The sequence below is a fragment of the Amphiura filiformis genome, chromosome 10 (assembly GCF_039555335.1).
Source record: "Amphiura filiformis chromosome 10, Afil_fr2py, whole genome shotgun sequence".
NCBI lineage: Eukaryota > Metazoa > Echinodermata > Ophiuroidea > Amphilepidida > Amphiuridae > Amphiura > Amphiura filiformis.
This window is the reverse complement of record NC_092637.1, coordinates 1,236,245-1,258,961: the sequence shown is the minus strand read 5'-3', so window position 1 is coordinate 1,258,961 and position 22,717 is coordinate 1,236,245. Positions and strand designations below refer to the sequence as shown.

Sequence of the window (22,717 nt, the reverse complement as noted above, 5' to 3'; positions counted from 1 at the left end):
ATCCCACCTATCCACACACACACACACACACCCCATCCACTCACACCTTTCCAGGTAATCAATGAATTACCTTTCTGTTTCTTGCAGATAAAAGCCTGTTCTTGGCTGCAGCTCACATCACCCCAGTTATTCTCTTGGCTTGGTCTCGGCCACATAATGGCACAATCCTCATTACCGCCAGTTCCTCCATTGTCAGGTTCTCCAGTAGCCCAGTTACCAATGTAACCAACATCGAACTGAAAATCAGACGACACACAGGTGCATTACCCTAATCAGCCTACACTCTAATTAACTATCCCAGCCTGTATTACCTGCCTGAATATCATAATTAATAGGCAATAAATGACGATGGTTGATCTTTACTTCCGGTTGGCTGGATCATGACTGTAGAGGGCATCCTATCAATCAGGAGAGGATAGTATACATGACTTAGGAAGTGAGCCAGCTAACCATAAGTAAGGTTCAACCATCATCATTCTGATGATGCCTTTCATCCATAATAGGCGAAACTGTCAATCGTAAGTAAAAGTTTTGGTTTTGTGCAAAAGGAAATTGTTTTATTCCTGTTTATTTGACCGCATTCCACGGTTGTTTAATGGGATCATTTATTAGTTTTTCAAACAAAACATCATGTACAACCAAATTGTAGGCTTAAACAGCTGAAAGTGATATCATGCTAATGTATACAGATGCTTTTGAGTCATTCTCAACTTTAATTTTCCCTCTTTTACAAAATTATTCACTTTAATAGCATTTTTAAAGCTTTTTCGGATATAAAATGTATCTTTTAATGACAAAATTGGTGGCGCTATATAGTTACTGGAAACTGCTCTTTCAAGCTTTTAATACAAATAATTCGTTTTATTGTTTGATGAAATATGTTTATAAAATTTCCTTGTTGCTTGTGTTACCTAATCCAGCTGTTTTAAGGGACCGTTCATAAATACTTTGGTGGGGGGGGGGCTGGGCACTTGGAAATTTTTGATTCAAAACTTTTTTGACCCCCCTCCAGAGAACCATAAAACTTTTTTGACCCCCCCCTCTTTAGACATACAAAACTTTTTTGAACCCCCCTTACATGAGGTTAAAAAAGGTCTGGGGAGGGGGATACTCCATTTGTGCAAACTCAGTCACAATTCTAGGCCTGCATGTTTGTTCATACATTTATTTATAATAAGCCTGTTTCCAAAAAACATGAAAGTTGAAGGTGTTTTTCACATGCTGTGACTTGTATGAAGTTTAATTTCAATTTATGCATTCTAATTTTTTGAAAATACATGTTTTATTCTTATAACCAATAATTAAATAAATGAAAGTAACACAAAAAAGGGAAATTGACAGTGGCGTAGCTAGGGCTTTTGGCACCCAGGTCTAAGGATAGGTGTTGCTCCCGATTCTTGAAATAATTATTGCGCCCGGAGCACAAAGGGCCTACCATTAATTAATTTTGGTTATAATGAAGTTGAATATTGGTCTTAAATTGATCTTTGAAATGACTTTGACCTTTTATGCGCACGGAGCGCGCGAAAAATTTGACTTTCATCGCTTAGAGGGGCGCAGAATCAATGCTGAATTGGTCAATTTGGCGCCTCCTTAAGAGTGGTGCCCAGGGCACATGCCCCACCTTCCCCCACCTTCCCCCCGTCGCTATGCCACTGGAGCAACATCTGGGCACATACTCAATTTAATACTTAAGACTGTTTTATCAGGGGCATAGCCAGCTTTCTTGGTCAGGGAGGCAAAATATAAATTTTGGGTCAAAGACAAAAAAAATGCTGGTTGTATCATTTTATCAGTGGGATACATACATATACCCTTTTCTTATATTGACTGTAGAATACACACATGTAAAGTCTTTGAGATTCCAAAAAGGCTTTAATGGGATACTGAAATGAGCGCGCGTAGCGTGCCAAAAAATGTAGGTCTATTTTGCACTATTTTGAGCCATAATCGGGGTAAAAGGGCTTTATTAGTACATATGCGCGTAGCGCGCAAAAAAATTTGTATGCTCTTGTTCTTTTGGTATTTTCTTGTTAAAACTTTTTGACCCCCCTCCTTTAGTAACCAAAACTTTTGGTCCCCCCATTCTGCAACTCAAAACTTGTTGTGTCCCCCCACACCTTGCCCAGTCCCCCCCCACCAAAGTATTTATGAACAGTCCCTAATGGCGGTATTCATCACCTAACCCTTGCAAATAAAGAAATATGATTTAGGATAAATAGCGCCATCTATAGTTTGCATTTAGTTAATAATGAAGCCAATTCTATATACATCAAACAACCGTGATTCATATATCTACTTACTGAAGACCCATCCTCAAAGACAAATACTCCTTTATTAGCTATGTCATTCAGTCCAAGCCAGAAACCAAAGTCGCTAGTATCAGGATCATTTTCTGTGCAACCTTTCATTGAAAAAATATAATAACATGAGAAAAGAGAAATGACCTTGAGTACCGGACACTTCCGGTATTGATGACAATCGACGAGGAATGTCCTTTATGATCCTGTCCCAGCCGTGTGATAGTTTGGCCCGGACGCTTAATTTCTTTCTGCAACCATAATGGGCCGCAATATATCACTAACCGCATAGTCCGAGGCAAGGTTCATTATTGTCAGGGTTATGGTCTTAGGGTTATGGTCTTATGGTTAGGGGTTAGGGTTAGGGTTATGGTTAGGGTTAGGGTTAGGGTTAGGGTTAGGGTTAGGGTTAGGGTTAGGGTTAGGGTTAGGGATTAGGGTTAGGGTTAGGATTATATTCGTATTTATTAGTACTAATATACTAGTAATAGTATATTGTGTGTATGCAGTTTATTCCGTAATCAATAAGTATCATAAACAAACACCTTTCTGGGACAACGAATCATAGCACAGTCGTGTAGGCATTAGACTATGGATACATAGGTTGTGGGTTCGAACCCCAGGTAAACCGTTGTAGAATTTTAATTCTATCGATTTCTTTTTATTTTATCAAGTAAGAGGAAATAATAATGGTAATAAACTCGTGTTATATCTAGCCTCATAGGCCTATAATTACATGTATGTACTATGTGTTATCGCATTGCGGCCCATTATGGTTGCAGAAAGAAATAACGCTGTTCGGACACCGCCACCGCGGTTGAGGGATGGTTGCTCAGCCCTCACCCAGATTGCCTCTTTCACTCCACGCTCAAACCACGCTCAAACCAACGATGATCACGATCCGCCAGTCCTTAGTGCATCCCAAGGACAAACAGCCCAAGGGGAGGATCAGTGGAGTGGTCTACGGGGTCCGCTGTTCTGAAGAGCAAGCCTGTCAAGACGCTTACATAGGAGAAACCGCACAACCTCTTCACAATCGCATGTTACAACATCGCAGAGCCAGCTCAAGTGGAACGACTCATCAGTGTTCTTACATTTGAAAGCCACCGGACACCATTTTGCCACCAAGGATGTCCGAATCCTAGATCGCGAGCATCGTTGGTTTGAGCGTGGAGTGAGAGAGGCAATCTGTGTGAGGGCTGAGCAACCATCCCTCAACCGCGGTGGCGGTGTCCGGGCCAAACTATCACACGGCTGGGACAGGATCATAAAGGACATTCCTCGTCGATTGTCATCAATACCGGAAGTGTCCGGTACTCAAGGTCATTTGCATCACAACCCAGCTGAAGACTGAAGGTTTCAGTCGCAACGTCGGCTCGTCCGTCAAAATAGGTATGTCTGGTTGACCAGATTTAAATTAAATCTTAATTTCAACATACCCAGATGAATGAGAGTCTACACAGTTTGATCACTGATAGTGGCTTTTCAACTTACCAGCAAGGAAGTCCTCTTCCTCTTGGCTAATTATGCTCACTAAATTACCATCTTTGTTTTCACAATAGACCTGTGCATCAGCATATGTTAGTCTATTGGTGTGGGCGATGTAGTAACAAAAGTCATCAAATTCCCTCCAACCACATGGGCAGTTGCCTGATACAATGAGAAGAAAAAAGTAAAGTTAAAAATAACATTACAGTTTAAGTTGTGTTTGCTTTACAGTGAATGGGAATGGCCGGGTTGTGTACGCACTTTTAATCGTCCTCAGAGGAGGACACACAATGTTATTACCTATAATATTGTTACCTTAATCTCCCACATAGGGGGTGTAGATTTCAAAGGTTGTTACCCATTTGAAATTCACACTCCCTGCGTGGAAGATTCAGGACATGTCTTTCATAGGGGGTGTACGGATTTCTACTGGAATAGACCAATAAACCAATTTTCATGATATGAATAAATTGAAAATACCCTTACTTGTGCTATTTAATATGAAATTAATGTGCCACTTTTAGAAATAAAAAGAGAAAAGAATATCAATTTGACGTGTGGAAACAAGTAAAATACAGACTAGACAGTACACAGGTGGGGGACAAGAAATGTAGGCACAGAAGTAGATAACGTTCGATAGCCACAAATTACCAATTTCCAGCCCACAGATGTGTTAAACGTGAGAAACAACAGGGATTAATGGAAATACAAAAGTGCAATGTAACAAGTAATGAAAATCACTGTGCACATAATTAGCCACGATAAACCAAACAACAAATCTAGGTACAATAGAATGTGCAGGCTTCACTGCGTACTAGATGCAATCAGAGCACATATAAGTCTTGAAGCGAATTTGAATAATGGACAGTGGAGCTAATAGAATATTCCATATTCACTCACTCACCTGGGTCAATGGAGACTTTGTACACCGCATCCTGATTGACATCACCAAACACAATATTGATGAAATTTGTGCCAAAATCTTGAACAACTATCTGCAGAGCAGACAAATCAACTGAAATAGAAAAAATACAAATAATTCATATGGAAATTATCAAACATGATTGTTGTTAACGTGTAATCATATTTTTTAACTTGGCACAACCCTGTATTTTCAGCTGCAAACTTGTTTTTTTTAAAAGAAATCTGGGGATTTTGTTTCCTCACACCAGTAAAATAATGTTGACCTCAAATCACATTTGACCTCCACCATTACATGAAAGTTCCCATAGTGCAACTACGGCTCAAGTTTTGGCTGCAATTGGATTTCAACTACAGGGTGTCCAAAAAAAGAGGCCCCTCATTGCGCCCTCTTTTCTCATATATCTGAAAAGTTGATCAAATATATTTTGGTATGTAAAGAAACCTTGAGTCGTTAGCTAAAATAAACCAAAACAATTATATCAATCGGCTCACAACTTTTGAAGATATGCTCTTTTACATAAATGTACCCGTTTTTCACTCTGTCCACGGAGAAGGTTTACCTACGTCGTACTTCAACGATTGAAAAGGAGTACACATACCATGCATGAATATCAAACATTCCTCAATGATAACTTTATTTATGGGCTTTACCGGTGGGTTCATGGGTAATGGATTTTGTTAATAGCGCCATTAATTTGTGGGTAAAATGGATGCCGAATGGGAATTCCTTTGCTTTACTTGCAATTACTTACTTTTTTCTTGGTTATTTAGGCCTATGCCATTTGGTTTATTATGTTTCTTACTTTCTTACTTTGTTGTTTCTTGCTTTCTTTTTTTATTTACAACATTAGTCATTTCTCTTATTAGGATAAAGGGTAGCCCTAAAAGGCTGTTTGGTTTGTCTTTGGTTATTCTGAAGTGAGTTTACTGTGCTGCTCTGCCCTCTACCTGTTGCCTCCTTGGTAAATACAGGTTTCAGTACTCGAGCAGCCCTCATTGCATCAATTACATTGCATACCATCCTTGTGCGCCAGATACGTGCGAGTGCATTCAGTAATACGTTTGCGAAGATCTTGGATTTTGGCACAAAGGGAAAAATCAAGTTGTGTGAGGTCTGGCGTTCGTGCAGGCCACTTCGCAGCATGAGCCATCCCAACCACTCTGTTTGCTATCCGTGGACAGAGTGAAAAACGGGTACTTTTATTCAAAAGGGCATATCTTCAAAAGTTGTGAGCCGAGTGAAATAATTGTTTTGGTTTATTAAAGCTAACGTTTAAAGGTTTCTTTAAATACCTAAATAAATTTAACCAACCTTTCAAAAATAGGAGAAAAAGAGGGCGCAATGATGGGCCTCTTTTTTTTGGACACCCTGTATATGAGTTATAATTTTCATCATTTTTTTCCAAGTTGACTTCAAATGACCTTTTACTTTCTCATTTGACCTTTGATACTGTATGCCACTATATATATATAGGCCTACACATAGTGCAGTTATGACCACATTCATTCATACAAACAAACACCCCACACACACCCAATACGGCAATTCATACACACCCCCACACATACAGCTGGAAAAGTGATTATATAGTCTCCTCCTTTTAGGCGAGACAAAAATCAAAACTTTGTTTTTCTCAGAATTACCCCACCCTTACTTAAACCTGCATACATTATAAAGACATACTTGTTTTGATGGTAAGTGAAACAGGCTCGCTCTTCTTTGTGACTCCCTCTTTTTCCCAAACACGGACGGTCCTCACAGTCACCGTGTACTCGGTATCAGGGAACAGACGCTCAAAGGTGATCTCAGGACCATCGGTAGTTTCCGTCTCTTGATCCTGGCCATATCGCTCAAAGTTCACTTCAAAATAAGTATACTGTCCAAATGGCAAATGCCATAAAAATGAGGCTGTAACTGCGTCATTATTTGTCTGCTCTATGATTGGTGGAGGCTCAGGGCCTATACATTTGAAATAACAAAGATAGTAAAAATATGTGTTATTTTAAAATGCGCTTGGACTTTGTGTCAGAATCAGTCCGACACTGATATTGACATATCATATTTAATTTGTATTAAAAAAAGTTTAAAAAATACTTGCACACACAAAAGATGATGTTTGAATGAGTTGCAATAGGATCACTAAATGACGCCAATTTTGCAGTCATCAGGCTAAAAAAGATAATTGTTTTTTTTAGTTTTTCCTTGCCTGACCGACTGTTCCAAATATTCCAATTGCTAACTTTTTTTTTCTTTTGCAACAAAACCTGATCTTTTGACATTACAATTTCGTGAATCAAAAAGTTCAATGCATCCATCGCCCACTATGAACACATGATAAAAGTATACTGAAAAGTTCTTCAAACAATAAAACATGCTGCTTCTATATTTATTTGGTGTGTTAATTAGCTTCATTTGCTTTGAGCGGTTTCTTGTTCTACAGTGAACCAAGCGTGGCAAAGATCATATTGTGGATATTGTGTGGTTTGAAGTAAAAGGGGAATAAACACATTTTCTAACTGACCAACTCACCATTGTGTTTGGATAAGCAAACAACATTTTTTCCTCATTGTTTGGTGAAGGTTACCGAGTAACCCTATTCGACCCAATTGGCACCTTCCTTACGGAGTGCCCCTTGAAGAATTGTTAAAATAACCACTGTTAAAGAACCTCACACCTGTACAACCAAGTTTGATCACAATTACCATCAAAAACCATTCGGTTTAGATTATGATAAATATGATTTCAGTTGGACTGTATTTTTAATGTTTTATACACAAAAGGAATATTTTCGAGGTAACATGGAAAACAAAAAATTAATAAATATTGTGCGAAAACTGTCCAGTTTTACGGTATACCATTGGAGATGATACTATAGTGGCCCATAGTGTTTACTCACATGTAAGGACTTGTATTGATGATCTGATGTCATCCTGACCATCTACTGTTTCTTCCAGTTCTACTGACAGGGTGATAGTAAAAACAGTTCCTGGTGTCAAATTATCAAACAGGTGTTCAAAGAAATAATCTGCATCTGCAACATCTATAGTTCCTCCCTGTGGAAAGAAAAAGTAATAATTTTTGGGTCTGGAAAGGTATGAAATCAGTCATTTATATGATATTGATGGACTTGGTGCCAGGGTTTGATTTACCACATGCATGCATGCACAAATGGATGCAGCCTATTATCTTGACAAATGTATAATTTGCTATTAAACTATTTAGATATTTCGGATAAAGGACATTATGAATAATTTGAATAATAGTTGCACCTACTGATATTTTAGATATTTGGATATTTCAGATAATTTGGATAGTATTAGGGATATTAAGGATATTTTAAATAAATAATTTGGATATTGATATTGTCATATGGCTGCTTAGGATAATTTGGATATTTTAGACAATTTGGATATCATTATGGCTAATTTGGATATTATTAGTTAGGCTAGTTAGGATAATTGGGATAAATTTGATATTTTAGATAATTTGGATATTATAAAGGCTAATTAGCACAATTTAAATTTTATTATGGATATTTTAGATAACCTGGAAATCATTAAGCATAATTTTGATATTTTACATAATTTGGATATTATTTAGGTTAATGAGGCTAATATGGATATTTCTGATAATTTGGATATTTAACCTAATTCATTAAAGCTAATTTGGATAATTTGTATATTTTAGATAAGTTGGATATGATTATGGTGAATTAGGATAAATTGAATCTTTGAGATTGTTTCGATATTATTAGGCCTAATTAGGATAAATTAGATATTTCAGATAATTTGGATATAGTAAGGATATTACAGATATTTTAGATAATTGGGACGTTAGTATGTACCTAATTTGGATACTATTGTAGTACAGGGGAAAGAAGAATTACGTATCGCACACTAGCACATTTAAACATGAATTTACAAATTGAAACATAACATGCATAGGCAGATATAGCAGAGTAAAAACTCCGGGCATATCTGCCTGTGTGGGGACTTGAACCCCAGACCTCTCGCTTGTCGGGCGAACGCTCTCTGAGCTACACAGACTGTCCCTGATAAACAGGACTCCTGTTTATAAGGTACACAATCAGTGAAACTAAACACTTACTCTTGCTACAAATGGATTGAATGGGTCGAAATCTTCTGCCGTATCAATGAAATACCTATATTTGCCATCAGGACTAGCAATATCTGGTGAGGCTCCAAAGACTGCCAGAATGCTGCGAGTTCCTACCTCCTGTGCTAGGATCTCCAAAGGATCAATGGATACTGGCAAATTGAAATAAGCATGAGGACAAAGTGTGTTATGTAAATATATAATTTTCAAATGTAACACACTATTGACGGTTTCACGGTTGACAGGCATCATCAGAATGATTATCATTGCAAGGATTCAGAAAAAAAGTATGGTTTGACCTACCTGCGATATACCATTCTTAATTTACAAGGTCAAATCTTGGTGTGGTGGTCAGTCTAACATATTTTATTTAAGCCTAATATGTTTAAAAAAATGTTCCTCTTTTACCAATTTGAACTCGACAAAATCAAAAATTAGCAAAAATATTCTCATCACCTCCGTCGACCAATCCTACGTCCGGCACTGCTGGCAATATTACCAAAATGATCGGGGAAATAATTTGATTTTTGAATATTGAATATAATTTTGTATCGCCAATAAATGTAAATTTTGATGTTAGATCCTGACATGATAATTTGCAAAATAATACACACGAAAGCCTACGCACAAACAATCAAAATGTATACTCATTCATGTCTTCAAACATACGATTTTAATGTCTAAATTTCAATATCGACATTACTGAAATGTTCCAAAACAAATCCCCTATATTTTACTTTCAGATCTATAACCTTTCTCACCTGAATCACCTGAATAGCCAAAGCGTCGCCTTGTGCTAACCACGCCGCGAGTCAACCAGCCACGACTGGTTCTGAGCTGAACACAAAGATGATTGGCCATCTTTTTAATTGGTAGGCGCATGCGCTAACAAGCATTAAATAGAAATTAGCGCTAATTTCAAAACGCATAATATAAACAAGCAAGTTTAGTGATTTCGTAATTTACAGTTGAGTGAAAAAGTAATATTTTCAATCCCGCTTCACAACCAATGACCCCCTGTTTTCCAGAAAGCCCTTCTCACCCAATGACTCCCTTTTAAGATCTTCCTGTCACTAAATGACCCCCTTTTTTCAATAATTTTGCACCAATTTCTGATAATCTCTCACCGATTTTTTTCTTGCCTTTACAAATGTCAAATTTTGATGATTTTTTGACAAAATTGTATCAACTTTTATTGACCCAAAACCTTTTGTAAGTGGCTCGGTCTTAACGTTTGGTTACTCGGCTCTTTTGCGACCAGTTACATAAACATGATGCATTTTGTGGCAAATTGCTCTTCAATATGTGGATGATGGGGAAGCGTGTTAGCTTTGCGGTTCAGTCTTTGCATCAATGAGGTCCTTGGTTCAATTCCTTATTCACTCTCACAAGTTTTTATCAGGTATCCTGGTTCCTATCGATCCTGAATCTAAAACAGGACTTTCTTCCTTGAGTAGTGTTTTATCGCTACCAGCATTTGATCACTAGCAATTTACTGTCACTTGCTGCAACTACTATGATATGGACGTTACCTGATGTAGAACATGCGGCAGATGGCGGTGGTGAGCTGCTTGTAGATGTGATCTGTCCTGCTCCATTAGGGTCATTTTCAGTAGAACATGTGTCTATGGTAACATTATAATCACTTGAGGATAGAAGACCCATTATCTCATACTGCAGTGTTGAATCATCATTGGGTATAGTGGCAACCTAATATGGAGTAATTGTACATAAATTCTAAGTGCTTTAATTCTCTTGGTGAAATATTGGAAAGATATTGGAAAGTAAACAGAATACTGTAAAATTCCATTTACAAGCCTATGAAAAACGAAAGGCAGACACCCTCAACAAAAAAGCAACTATATTACTGACACAGATGGCAGTACAAACATGTATTAATGTAAGACCAATATATTATAATGTTTTTGGAAGGTGTCTGCCTTTTGTCTCTTTCATCAAAAAACACTCAGAGGTATAATATATGCTTGTAGATGTAATTCTGCATTCTGATTTCTTTTTGACATTGGGGGGATGGAGTTGGAAAAAAATTCAAGTATAGTCAATCCAGCACCTTTTGGCGACAGAATAAGTTTTTGGTTCAATTGTACGCAAAGCGCGCAAAAATGTTTGCTATTTTGAAGCTAAACTGATGAAATATGGTGTAAAAGTAGAATAAATGCGCGCGATAATATGCACTTTTGGGGCCCAAAATGGGCAAATATGAGGTTAATTTGGTCAGAAACCCATTATCAGGCGTAACATTAGGGGGGGGGGTGATTGTATGGCCATCCCCCTGGCAAAATATTGGGGGGATTTATATGAGTTCTGTGCAGGCCAAAAGAAACGAGACGTTTCACTCCGATACCAATTCGCCCAGAAAAATAGATCAAAAATAAATGGTGCTATAATGATATACACTTAAAACAAAAATAAAGAAATACATAAGGGGCAAAATAAATAAAAAAGCATGGTTTTTCTTGTCAAGCATTATACTAGGACCATGAATAAAAATATCAAAGAGCCTCCACCCACTAAAGACTAAATTAATTAATTAATTAAATATAAAATAGAGAAAAATTATTTTATCATTAAAAAACATGAAATAAACGAACAATGTGAAATGTACATGATATTCATGGGCAAAATGAAAAAAAAATCATGAGGTATCTTGTCAAGAATGATATTTGGGTTTAGTGCTATGAAAAAAAGGTCGGCACATGAAAACAGAAATACGGCACATGGTGTCGTTTCAGGATGCTGAACCAGAATGCAATTCACGCGTACCAACGTGTTAATTATTCACACTAACGTTGAAAATGTTCCCGTTTTCTCACATAAATGCATAAAGGGGACGTTATTTAAATTCGTAAGTTTGAAGACAACTCATATCCTAAACCAACAGGGTTGCCCCCTTTAACTTACCAAGACCTTTAAAAGTGTCCGGCAGACTTTGATTCAAAGTGCGTTGTTGTTTACGCTCCGCGTATAACTCATTGTGCCCAAAGAGTGCGTAAATCTTAGTAACACTCAAGCTTAAAGACACAAATTATTGTTCGAATTTGGGCTCTTACAAAAAAAACCGGAGGTACACTATTTGCCCACCTTGGTCTGGGGCGGACATTTTAAAAATGAATTTAGAAGAGCAGCAACGACATCACTTGCATTACATTCCAGATGTTAAATCCACATCATATGCAAAATTTGAGGAAATTTGCACGAGTCCGTTTTATATTAGGGCCATTTGTCTATAACTGGTCTTTACATGTAGCCCAATGGAGAGAGTGCCCGTTGAGGGCGCTATAACCCCCCATTTTAGGAAAAAAAATGTGATTAAAAAAAACTGACTCGTGCGAATTTTCTAAAATTTTCAGAGTATGTAGTATGAACATGTAGAAATATAATCAAGTAGTTGCCCTACCTGCTCTTCTCCGAAAAAATAAAAAGTCCTATACCTCAATGATAATGAAACCTAGGTGCGCCCTCCATAAGCAACCATAATATTACACAAGGGGCGAGTGGGAGTCGGTACTCTTCGGTTATAATTTCTGGTCTTACCAGATTTCTTTGTCCTGCGCTTTGTCTGGTGTAGATTTTGTAGACATCAAAGATTGCTGCAAATCCTCCACTGCTAGCAGGTGCGTGCCATGTGACTGTGACGGATGTTGCAGTTGATCCACTGCACTGGATATTTTGCGCTGGATTTAGTTCTGAATAAAAAACAAGAAAGAATGTAAGATTATCTTTAGCCTTCCAAAAACGGAAACGTGACTGCGATGTTACCGTTGATACCACACACTGGATATCGTGCGTTGGATTTGGTCCTAGAAAGCAAACAAGAAAGAAAATAAGATTATCTCTGGCCTTACTAAACCAGAGTTGTGGTGGCTTGGACAAGGGAGGTTCACTACAGATGATGGAAGTATGTTTATCTATTCTGGAAAAGATACTGGAAGGAAACGTGGAGGTGTGGGTTTCATAATAGAAAGAACCACAGCCAAGTGTGTTTTGGGATATAATCCAATAAATGAAAGAGTGATGACTGTAAGACTGCAAGGACATCCTTTAAATATATCTATCATACAAGTGTATGCACCAACATCAGATGCATCAGAGAGTGAGATGACAGACTTCTATGAGATGGTACAAGGAGTTATGGATAGTATACCTAGAAGAGACTTACTCATCGTACTGGGGATTGGAATGCTAAGATTGGCAAAATGAAGGAGAAAACTGGGTGTATAGGCCAATATGGACTTGGGATCAGAAATGAACGTGGAGACAGACTGGAGGAATTTTGTGAAGCTAATAACCTAGTCATTGGGAACACGTTATTTCAGCATCATCCACGGAGACTGTGGACTTGGATGAGCCCAGGAGATCCAGGAAAACCAGATCGATTACATCATGGTCAGGAAGAGGTGGAGAACATCACTCCAAAATGTCAGGACACGACCAGGCGCTGACTGTGGTAGTGACCATCAGCTACTTGTAGCCAAAGTAAAACTAAAACTGAGAGCTAAGAGAGACAATGCACCACCTACCAGGTATGATGTTGACAACATTCCCACTCAATATTCAGTAGATGTGAAGAACAGGTTTGATGAGTTACTGAAAGTTAATGAAGAGGAGCAGACCCCAAATGAATTGTGGGAAGACATGAAAGAAGCAGTCCAGAGCACAGCAAAGAAGTACATCCCTAGAAAGATGAAACGGAAACAGCCGTGGATCTCTCAGCAGACCTTAAACCTAGCTGATGACAGGAAGAGAGCAAAGGCAGATGGAGGAAAGGAAGAATGGGCACGCTTAAACAAAGAGGTCTCCAAAAGTGTTAAGGAGGACAAAAGAAACTACATCGAAAGGAAGTGTGTGGAAATGGAAAGATGTAAGGGTGACTCAAAAATAGCTTTTGGTATTGCCAAAGAACTTACCAAGAAGTGGACCCCCAGGATGGATGTTATAAATGATGAGAAAAGTAACACTCTTACCGAAAGTGTAGACATCAAAAGGCGATGGGTTCAGTATAGTTCCCAGCTGTTTGAGGCACAAGATGACAATGTGTATGTACAGTGTGAAACGAGTGAGGAAGAACCTCCACCATTGAGATCTGAAGTTGAGCTTGCCATGGAACAAGTGAAAAATGCTAAGTCACCTGGCATTGATAATGTAGCTTCTGAGTTGTGGAAGGCAACTGGGAAAGAAGGATAGACCTAATGTGGCGTCTATGTGGTATCATCTGGAAAAAGAAGAAATGGCCGAGAGACTGGTGCAGGGCAGTATTTATTCCACTGCCAAAGAAGGGAAATTTGAAAGAGTGTGCCAATCACCGGACCATCAGCCTGATTTGTCATGCAAGTAAAGTGCTTCTGAAGATCATCATCAAGAGAATGAAGAACAAAATGGAGCAGGAAATATCTGATGAGCAGGCAGGATTTCGTGAAGGAAGGGGTACTAGGGACCAAATTGTCAATATCAGGAATGTGATTGAGAAATGCAGAGAGCATAGACTTCCTCTTTACATGTGCTTCATAGATTACAGTAAAGCTTTTGACTGTGTTAGCCACCCTCAGATGTGGGAAACTATGAAAAGATGGGTTTTCCAAGTCATCTTGTGGATCTGATCAGCTGCTTATATGAAGACCAAGAATCGGCAGTCAGAACAAGTAGTGGAGACACAGATTGGTTCAAGATTGGAAGAGGCTTACGACAGGGATGTGTGCTATCACCAAACCTATTTAACATCTACTCTGAAGACATAATGAGAACAGCTTTGGAGGGGTTTGAAGGTGGAGTGAAGTTTGGCGGTACAAGAATTACTAACCTGAGGTACGCCGATGATACCACTCTTATTTGTAGCAGCAGAGTAGAGCTGATTGATCTTTTGAAGCGCATCAAAGAGGCCAGTGAAGAAAAACACCTTCTCCTGAACACAAAGAAGACAAAAATAATGGTTGTAGACAGAGAGAGAAAAAGTGATGAGTTTGTGATAGATGGACAACAGATTGAGGAGGTGAAGCAATTTGAATATCTGGGTTCAATGATTAACAACAGTGGTGACAGCACAACTGAAATTAAGAGAAGACTGGCTATTGCAAGGACAACTGTGCAGGGCATGTCAAGCATATGGAAAAGCAGAGGCCTATCCATTGACCTCAAGGTACGCCTACTTCGTGCAACTGTGTTTTCCATTGCCACTTATGGATGCGAGTCTTGGGCTATGACCAAGAATGATAGGAAAAGAGTAGATGCTTTTGAGATGTGGTGTTACAGGAGGCTTCTACGAGTGACATGGAAAGACAGGAGAACAAATTCCTGGATCCATGACAAGATTGGTACAAGTCTAACCATCAGAAGCGGCATAATGGAGAGAAAGCTGAAGTACTTTGGCCATATTGTCAGGAAACATAGAGGTGTAGAAAAACAGATTTTGCAAGGGGCCATGGAAGGCAAACGAGGAAGAGGACGTCCACCAACATCTTGGACTAATGACGTGAAGCTGGTTTCTAACCAGGGAATGCAAGGTGCAACACACTTGGCATCGGATCGAGTGAGATGGCGTACTCTTGTGAAGACCACAGCAGCGCTACACAGCGCCACCTGACACAGAGAGAGAGACTAAACCAAACGGAAACGTGGCTGTGATGTTACCGTTGATGCCACACACTAGATATTTTGCGCTGGGGTTGGTTCTGGATAGCAAACAAGAAAGTAAGATTATCTTTGGCCTTACAAAAAGAGACACAATATTTGTTTGTACTAGGGATGAGCAAGTTAGCAAAATGGTCATGTCCTCGTTTTATGTTAGGGCATTTACACTCATGGTCACATAGGTGTGGTTCGAACCTGCCAGAGCCAATGTGTTATATCCATGTGCATAAAACTTTATCTTGGTTATCCCACTCCATCTTTGTGTAAAATTGAGAGCTGCTCCAGATAGTCAAAGTAGCGTCAATATTGTTGACAGCCAGAATGAAAGACACAAAAAGATCTTGTCCAAATTATCCTTATGTGAAGGAATCATACGTTTCTCCTTTCATTCAGCTTTGTGTCAAAATATGTGATTTATCATATATTTTTTTATTATTGTATTTTTGATTATCTGATTATCTGATTCCGTTCAATTAAATTTCATTTATTCTTATTTCGGCCACATGATTTCATTATTGTAGTACATATCAATATTGTAGCGTAAGTTAAATTTCCATCTTGTTCAGATTGGGTGCCACAAGCTTCACGCTCTGCGTCTTTGCGGCATCCACATCTCTTCACTTCTCATGTTCTTATATTGTATTTCTATAAGTAATTATCACTAAGTATTTCTTATCTTGCATTTCCAATTGTATAACATTTTGTGAATTGAGATGAAAACAAATAAAACTTGAACTTGAACATAAGTGCTATATCCCCGTGCCAGTTTAAAGCTTCGATGACACCTCTGTCACTTTCGAAGAGATATTAGAGTTATGAGACAGGTGTCGTGTTCAATTCTTAGCAAATCAAGACTAAATTGATTGTAGGTTTATTTGCCCAATTGCATTCATACAAGAACCTCCTCTGACAGTGAATGGAATGTGTCCAACGTGACGTCACAAGGTACCACCATTTTTTCAACCAAACTGTTCTACAAATGCTGCCAAAAATCATACATTGCCTGTATGTTTTTAATCTTATTTTCTGTATTGTTTGTGGAGCACTGTAGCATTGCCAGACAATGCTCACCGTAGCGGAAATGTATAATAACTATATATTTGCCTATTTTGTTTCATTGTAGGAAATAAGAAATCTACTTACTTGTAATGAACGATTTTCTTCCTGACACTGATATTGTTGGGCTAGTCTCCAACACAATGGTATACAGCTTGCCAGGAGTGAGTGCGCAAGACATGATAGTATCAACATTTTGACGTATTTGATTGTCAACATCTGTATTCAGTTCCTCATCAAAGACTTGAATCAGATAGTTATCAAATGTCAAGTTGATTTCACCCCAAGTGAATGTCACACAGTTTTCAGTAATATCTTGAATGATGATGTCGCCGGGCTGGGCAAGGCCTGTGGAGAATGACAATTACAACTCCAAGTCGATAGTTATTTCAATTATTTTGGGTATCTTTGCATGAATGATTACTACTTAGCTGCGGTTCCTATCTCTAGTTTGTTTGTTTGTTTTTTGTTTTTGGCATGTCACATGCATCATATTGTCTAAAGGTGCTCCGTGCTAGGATCACAATTAAAAGTATACTTTTACATGGAATTGTAGCTACATATTATAAAACTTATTTTACTAGCATTAGAGTAAGGGGCGTAAAGGGCCAAATCCAAATTTTCGTGCCTATTTGTAAATTTCCTCTTCCATTGAGGGAGTCAAAGCCAAATTTTCGTCCTTATTATTAACTTTTTGTTCAATCTCTAGTTATTTTAATGACACTTTACGCTTTGCGCTTCAGCAGGAGACCAAGTTGTGATTTGTGATTTTAAGTAATTTTCGTTTTTCTTACTTGTCTGACAAAACCGCTCCAAAGAATCACTCAGGATCAGCAGGACACTGGTTGAACCTTGGTCCGCAACGGTCACTATAGAAATATTATAGTTTGTATTAGGCAATAAGTTGGTCAGAGTTATGTCTCTTGAATCGCTTGGTTGCACGAAAATAGGTGAAGCAGGCGAACCATTGCTTGGTGTGTAGGTGACTAGATAGTTATCGAAAGAGCTACTTGGGGCACTCCATGTGAAACGGAATGAGGTTGACGAAATGGAACTGCATTGAAGATTAGATGGTGCATCGGGTCCTGGAAAGAAAGATGATTGTTTTCATTAATCTGTGTTATGATAGCTGCAGAATGGTATAGTGTTCACGATACATACACACATACCAAAAATGAATACTTTCATACAAAGACACAAATGTATATGCATGTATACTCAGTCATCACCAGAGGGTAATGATTTTCTTGATACTGCGTGAAATTTGTCTTTCTCCGCACAAGTTCATTTGTTCCATACACATTTCATTATCTCATACAATTCACTATTCACATTGGCACAAAAATACCTAATAACCTCCTACTTGAAGCTTTAACAATCCTGGTTTAAAGCTGGCTTGAGCATTCCAAATGTCTACAGAGTATGGAGGACATGGTCTTCGGCAGGAGACCAAGTTGGATGTTGTGATTTTATTTTATTATTATTATTATTATTATTATTATTATTATTATTATTATTATTATTATTATTATTACTTGTCTGACAAGATCTCTCCAATGGATCACTCAGGACACTGGCTGCACCTTGGCCTGCAACGGTCACTATAGAAATATTATAGTTTGTATTAGGCAGTAAGTTGATCAGCGTTATGTCTCTTGAATCGCTTGGTTGCACGGAAATAGGTGAATCAGGCGAACCATTGCTTGGTGTGTAGGTGACTAGATAGTTGTCGAAAGAGCTGATTGGAGCACTCCATGTGAAACGGAGTGAGGTTGACGAAGTGGAACTGCATTGAAGATTAGATGGTGTACTGGGTCCTGGAAAGAGAAATGAATGGTTTGATAAATCTGTTTTATGAAAACTGGAGAATATAGTTTAAGCGTTCGTTCACAATACATACACACATTCCTAAAATAAATACATTCATACATAGTCATTAGAGCCAGAGGCATAGCCAGCCTTTTACTGTAGAGGGGCAAATCCAAATTTGTGTCCCCATTTGTAAATTTTCTGTCCCATTATGTGGGGCAAAGCCAAATTTTTGTCCTTATTAATTGATTTTTGTCCTATCTCTAGTCATATTAAGAACCAGTCTCCCTAATTATGTACGGCTTTGCGATACAAAAAAAAATAGAATTTTCTCTAAAAATGATTTGGTACATATTAACACCAACAATGTACATGTACAATATGAGCGTGCACAGCGCCCTCTCTGAACCTTACTTGCAACTTGGATAACATCGTGCGCCATCATTATCACAACCTGCATTTTGCAATTTTTTTGAAGTACCAAATGGTTACATTACAAAAACCAAGAAAAAATTTGGATCATGTAAGCACACTAATTCAATAGAGGTCAAAGTTCATACTTTGTGCCGAATTGGCATTATTTTGCCAATGCAGCACAAAATGTGGAACTTTGACCCGCAATAAAAATGTGCGCCAACAAGATCCCATCTTACTTTTTGGATGTTTAGCTAGAGGGGCTTATGTATAACTGAAAGCAAACAAAAAAGTGGGATCATGTGGACGCACTAATTCAATAGAGGTCACAGTTCATACTCTGCTGAATTGACATATTTTCCCTATGTGCAACACAAAAGTGGAACTGTAACCGGTAATAAAAATGTGCGCCAACAAGATCCCATCTTACTTTTATGATGATTAGCTAGAAGGCCTTATGTATACAAAGTGTGAACTTTGACCTTTATTGAATAAGTGCGCCCACATGATCCCACTTTTTTACTTGCAATCAGTTATACATAAGCCCCTTTAGCCAATCATCTAATAAATAAGATTGGATCATGTTGGCGCACATTTTTATTATGGGTGAAAGTTCCACTTTTGTGCTGCACATAGGCAAATATGCGTCACTTCGCCACAAAGATTGATCTTTGACCTCTTTTATATTAGTGCGCCCACTTGATCCCAAGTAGCTGTTCCTTTTTTTGTCTACCATTTGCCAAAGAAGCTAGACGAAAAAAAATATAATTGGGATCTTGTTGGCGCATCTACTTGTGATGCAGTATAAAGCCCACATTGTACTACGCGTCAATATTAAGGGGAAAAGAGGGCAATTATTGACCTCCACAATGAAGTCCATTTTCAAAAAATCAGAAAAATATGAAGATCAAGAGATCCCAAGCTAATTTTTTCAGTACTTGTAGAGAATGTTCTCTTCTTTGATGAAATTTTATTCAAAATGTCAGGTGACGTTAGCGCGCAAAAATACAGGCATGTAAACATGGCGCACGATGTTATGGACCTCCAAAGTTTACCAAGTGCGAAAATAGGAAATTTTGACCTTTGACCTTGAAATCCCAAAACCTTTTGGCTGAAAAATGAAACTTACCATTGATGTCTTTAATTTCAAACTTGTTCGGAATTGGGATCTTGATGGCGCAGCCCGTTATGATGCTTGAAGTTGCACGAGGGCGCTTTTCATCAAATCATTGGATTTGCTGATTTTGTGCGCCATCAAGATCCCAACCTTTTTCTTGGTTTTTGTAATGTAACCATTTGGTACTTCAAAACAAATGCAAAATGCAGGTTGGGATAATGATGGCGCACGATGTTATATACCCCCAAAGTTTACCATTTGCAAGTAAGGCTCAGAGAGACTGAACTTTCAAGAATTCTTTTAAGCTGAACGAGGGCGCTGTGCACGCTCATATTTTACATGTGGGTTGTTGATGTTAATATGTACCAAAATTATTTTTTAGAGAAAATTCTATTTTTTGGTATCACAACCCCCCTTATTTATGTACATAATAAGGGAGGCTCTTAATGACACTTTATGCTTTACGCTTCAGCAAGAGACGAAGTTGGATTTGTGATTTAAAAAAAATTATTATTATTATTCTTACTTGTCTGACAAGATCTCTCCAATGGATCACTCAGGATACGGGCTGCACCTTGGTCCACAACGGTCACTATTGAAATATTATAGTTTGTATTAGGCAGTAAGTTGGTCAGCGTTATGTCTCTTGAATCGCTTGGTTGCACGAAAATAGGTGAAGCAGGCGAACCATTGTTTGGTGTGTAGGTGACTAGATAGTTGTCGAAAGAGCTGCTTGGAGCACTCCATGTGAAACGGAGAGAGGTTGACGAAATGGAACTACATTGAAGATTAGATGGTGTACTGGGTCCTGGAAAGAACAAAATTTGTTTTGATAAATCTATGTTATGATAGCTGCAGAATAGTTTAAGCGTTCACAATACATACACACATTCCTAAAATAAATACATTCCTACACAGGCACAAATGTATAGGCATATGCATGCCTATTAAGTCATCAACAGGGGTAATGATTTCACGATGAAAAATACAAAACCCAAAGTCCATACTTTGTTTCGTGCTGGGTTTACAATTGAAAGTATACTTCGGATTATAGCTGAATAATTAAACAAAAAAGGTTACTTTTCTAGTATTAGAGTCACGGGCGTAGCCAACCTTTTTACTGTAGAGGGGCAAATCCAAGTTTGTGTCCCCATTTGTAATTTTTTTTGTCCCATTGTGTGAGGCAAAGACAAATGTTTGTCCTCATTTATTGATTTTTGTCCTATCTCTAGTCTTTTTAATGACACTTTACGCTTAACGCTTCAGCAGGACACCAAATTGGATCTCCTGTTTGTAAGGTTTTTTTTCAATATTCTTACTTGTCTGACAAGATCGCTCCAAGGGATCACTCATGACACTGCTTACACCTTGGCCTGCAACGGTCACTATAGAAATATTATAGTTTGTATTAGGCAGTAAGTTGGTCAGCGTTACGTCTCTTGAATCGCTTGGTTGCACGGATATAGGTGAAGCAGGCGAACCATTGCTTGGTGTGTAGGTGACTAGATAGTTGTCGAAAGAGCTGCTGCTTGGAGCACTCCATGTAAAACGGAGTGAAGTTGACGAAATGGAACTGCATTGAAGATTAGATGGTGCACTGGGTCCTGAAAGGAAAGATTATTGTTTTGATAAATACGTTTTATGGTAGCTGTAGAATAGTTTAAGCATTCACAATGCATACATACCTAAAAGAAATAAATTTTACATTCATACATAGACACAAATGTGTTTTTCTAACTGTCTTTGCTACCATTTTCGCCCAAATTGTAAGGGTCCACTCTTTTCAAGCACACCCCCGCTGGGAATTTACAATACCTCATTGCAAGAAATTCGTTTGGTTGAATGTTCTGAGAACGTACCTTGAACGGTCACATTAAATGTGCATATTCCCTCTTGTTGCTCGGCATCGGTGTAAGAATATGATACAGCATAAACGCCGATATCAAGATTGATGTCAATACCTTCCAACGGGCTCAATGACAAACCAATCACTTCTGGAGTTATCTCAAGCATTACCAATCCTTCATCTACTTCATGGTCGTCTAATACTTGAGGAGCCGGCCAGGACACCTGCGCACTGATAGACCCCAACTCAGGTAACCATGTCTGATCGGCTGGGCAATTCACAAACTCGGGAACAAGATCCTCTGAATCAGTAACAGATTTAAAAGAAATAGCCTGTATGGCATGCTGAGAACATTGTTGTAAAGGAAGGTATATAAAGATCAATTTAATTACCATGACGTAATGGATGCTTTCTTGAAAGACAGTAAGATTTACGACAACATGTTTGAGATATTTGGGGCAATTAAAAGACTGGTTCTTCTAAATGGAAAGATTGCAAAAGTCGTCTACCACGGAATATGCTTTCGGTCCATAGAATGGCTTCGGTATTGCGACCAAATTGACTTTCAGAAATATATCCAGAAAATGGTGGCGAGAAACTTTTGAACAGACGAAAACAGTGGGGGGATGAAAAAGTCTTTAAACGCTTGTATAAGCGCTCGATAGTAAGCACGCAATGCTTACTATCGAGCGTATAAACTGGTTGGGAGAAATACTGAAACCATCTGGGTATGTGTCTTTTTTACTTTGGTATTCCTACTTTTTAACAACTTCCTCTTATCACCATTGTTGTCATGGTTGTGGGAAATGCTGAAGCCGAATGGGTATTTCTCCAGGTATTCCGTTCCTTCCTATCTGAGGTTATCAACTTTTCGCTCGCGCTTGTAAAATGAACAAAACTGTACAGATTTTAAGAAGCATAACCATTGATTCACTTGTATGTATGTTTTATTATTATACATTATCGAATATAAACATAGCTATATTAATATATACGTAATA

The 22,717-nt window shown here is 38.2% G+C and overlaps 2 protein-coding genes across 2 annotated transcripts in view; both read right to left on the bottom strand.

The window, feature by feature from the left end:
* Positions 1–359: 359 nt before the first annotated feature.
* LOC140163313 (uncharacterized) lies at positions 360–9,690 on the bottom strand. The gene is made up of 8 exons (XM_072186711.1): positions 9,591–9,690; positions 8,821–8,981; positions 7,610–7,766; positions 6,397–6,672; positions 4,693–4,803; positions 3,795–3,950; positions 2,304–2,404; positions 360–398 (listed from the first exon to the last, which is right to left on the bottom strand). Exons 1-8 carry the CDS (start codon positions 9,688–9,690, stop codon positions 360–362), a joined length of 1,101 nt encoding a protein of 366 aa, XP_072042812.1.
* A 606-nt stretch (positions 9,691–10,296) lies between these two features.
* Positions 10,297–22,717, bottom strand: part of LOC140163312 (uncharacterized) — a 31,467-nt gene continuing 19,046 nt past the window's right edge. The window contains exons 15-22 of the mRNA XM_072186710.1: positions 21,730–22,017; positions 21,190–21,474; positions 20,397–20,678; positions 18,066–18,347; positions 17,325–17,615; positions 16,618–16,878; positions 12,385–12,536; positions 10,297–10,539 (exon numbers count right to left, since the gene is read on the bottom strand). Of these exons, the coding sequence (XP_072042811.1) occupies positions 10,297–10,539; positions 12,385–12,536; positions 16,618–16,878; positions 17,325–17,615; positions 18,066–18,347; positions 20,397–20,678; positions 21,190–21,474; positions 21,730–22,017 (2,084 nt within the window). The remainder of the gene's footprint in view (positions 10,540–12,384; positions 12,537–16,617; positions 16,879–17,324; positions 17,616–18,065; positions 18,348–20,396; positions 20,679–21,189; positions 21,475–21,729; positions 22,018–22,717) is intronic.

Coding starts and splice junctions, on each gene's coding strand:
- LOC140163313 (XM_072186711.1), bottom strand. CDS start 9,690: ATGGCCAATCATCTTTGTGTTCAGCTCAGAACCAGTCGTGGCTGGTTG. Junction 4,804..6,396: donor TTCACTTACCATCAAAACAA/GTATGTCTTTAT, acceptor TTTCTATTTCAG/TTGATTTGTCTGCTCTGCAG. Junction 2,405..3,794: donor GGAAGAGGACTTCCTTGCTG/GTAAGTTGAAAA, acceptor TTTCAATGAAAG/GTTGCACAGAAAATGATCCT.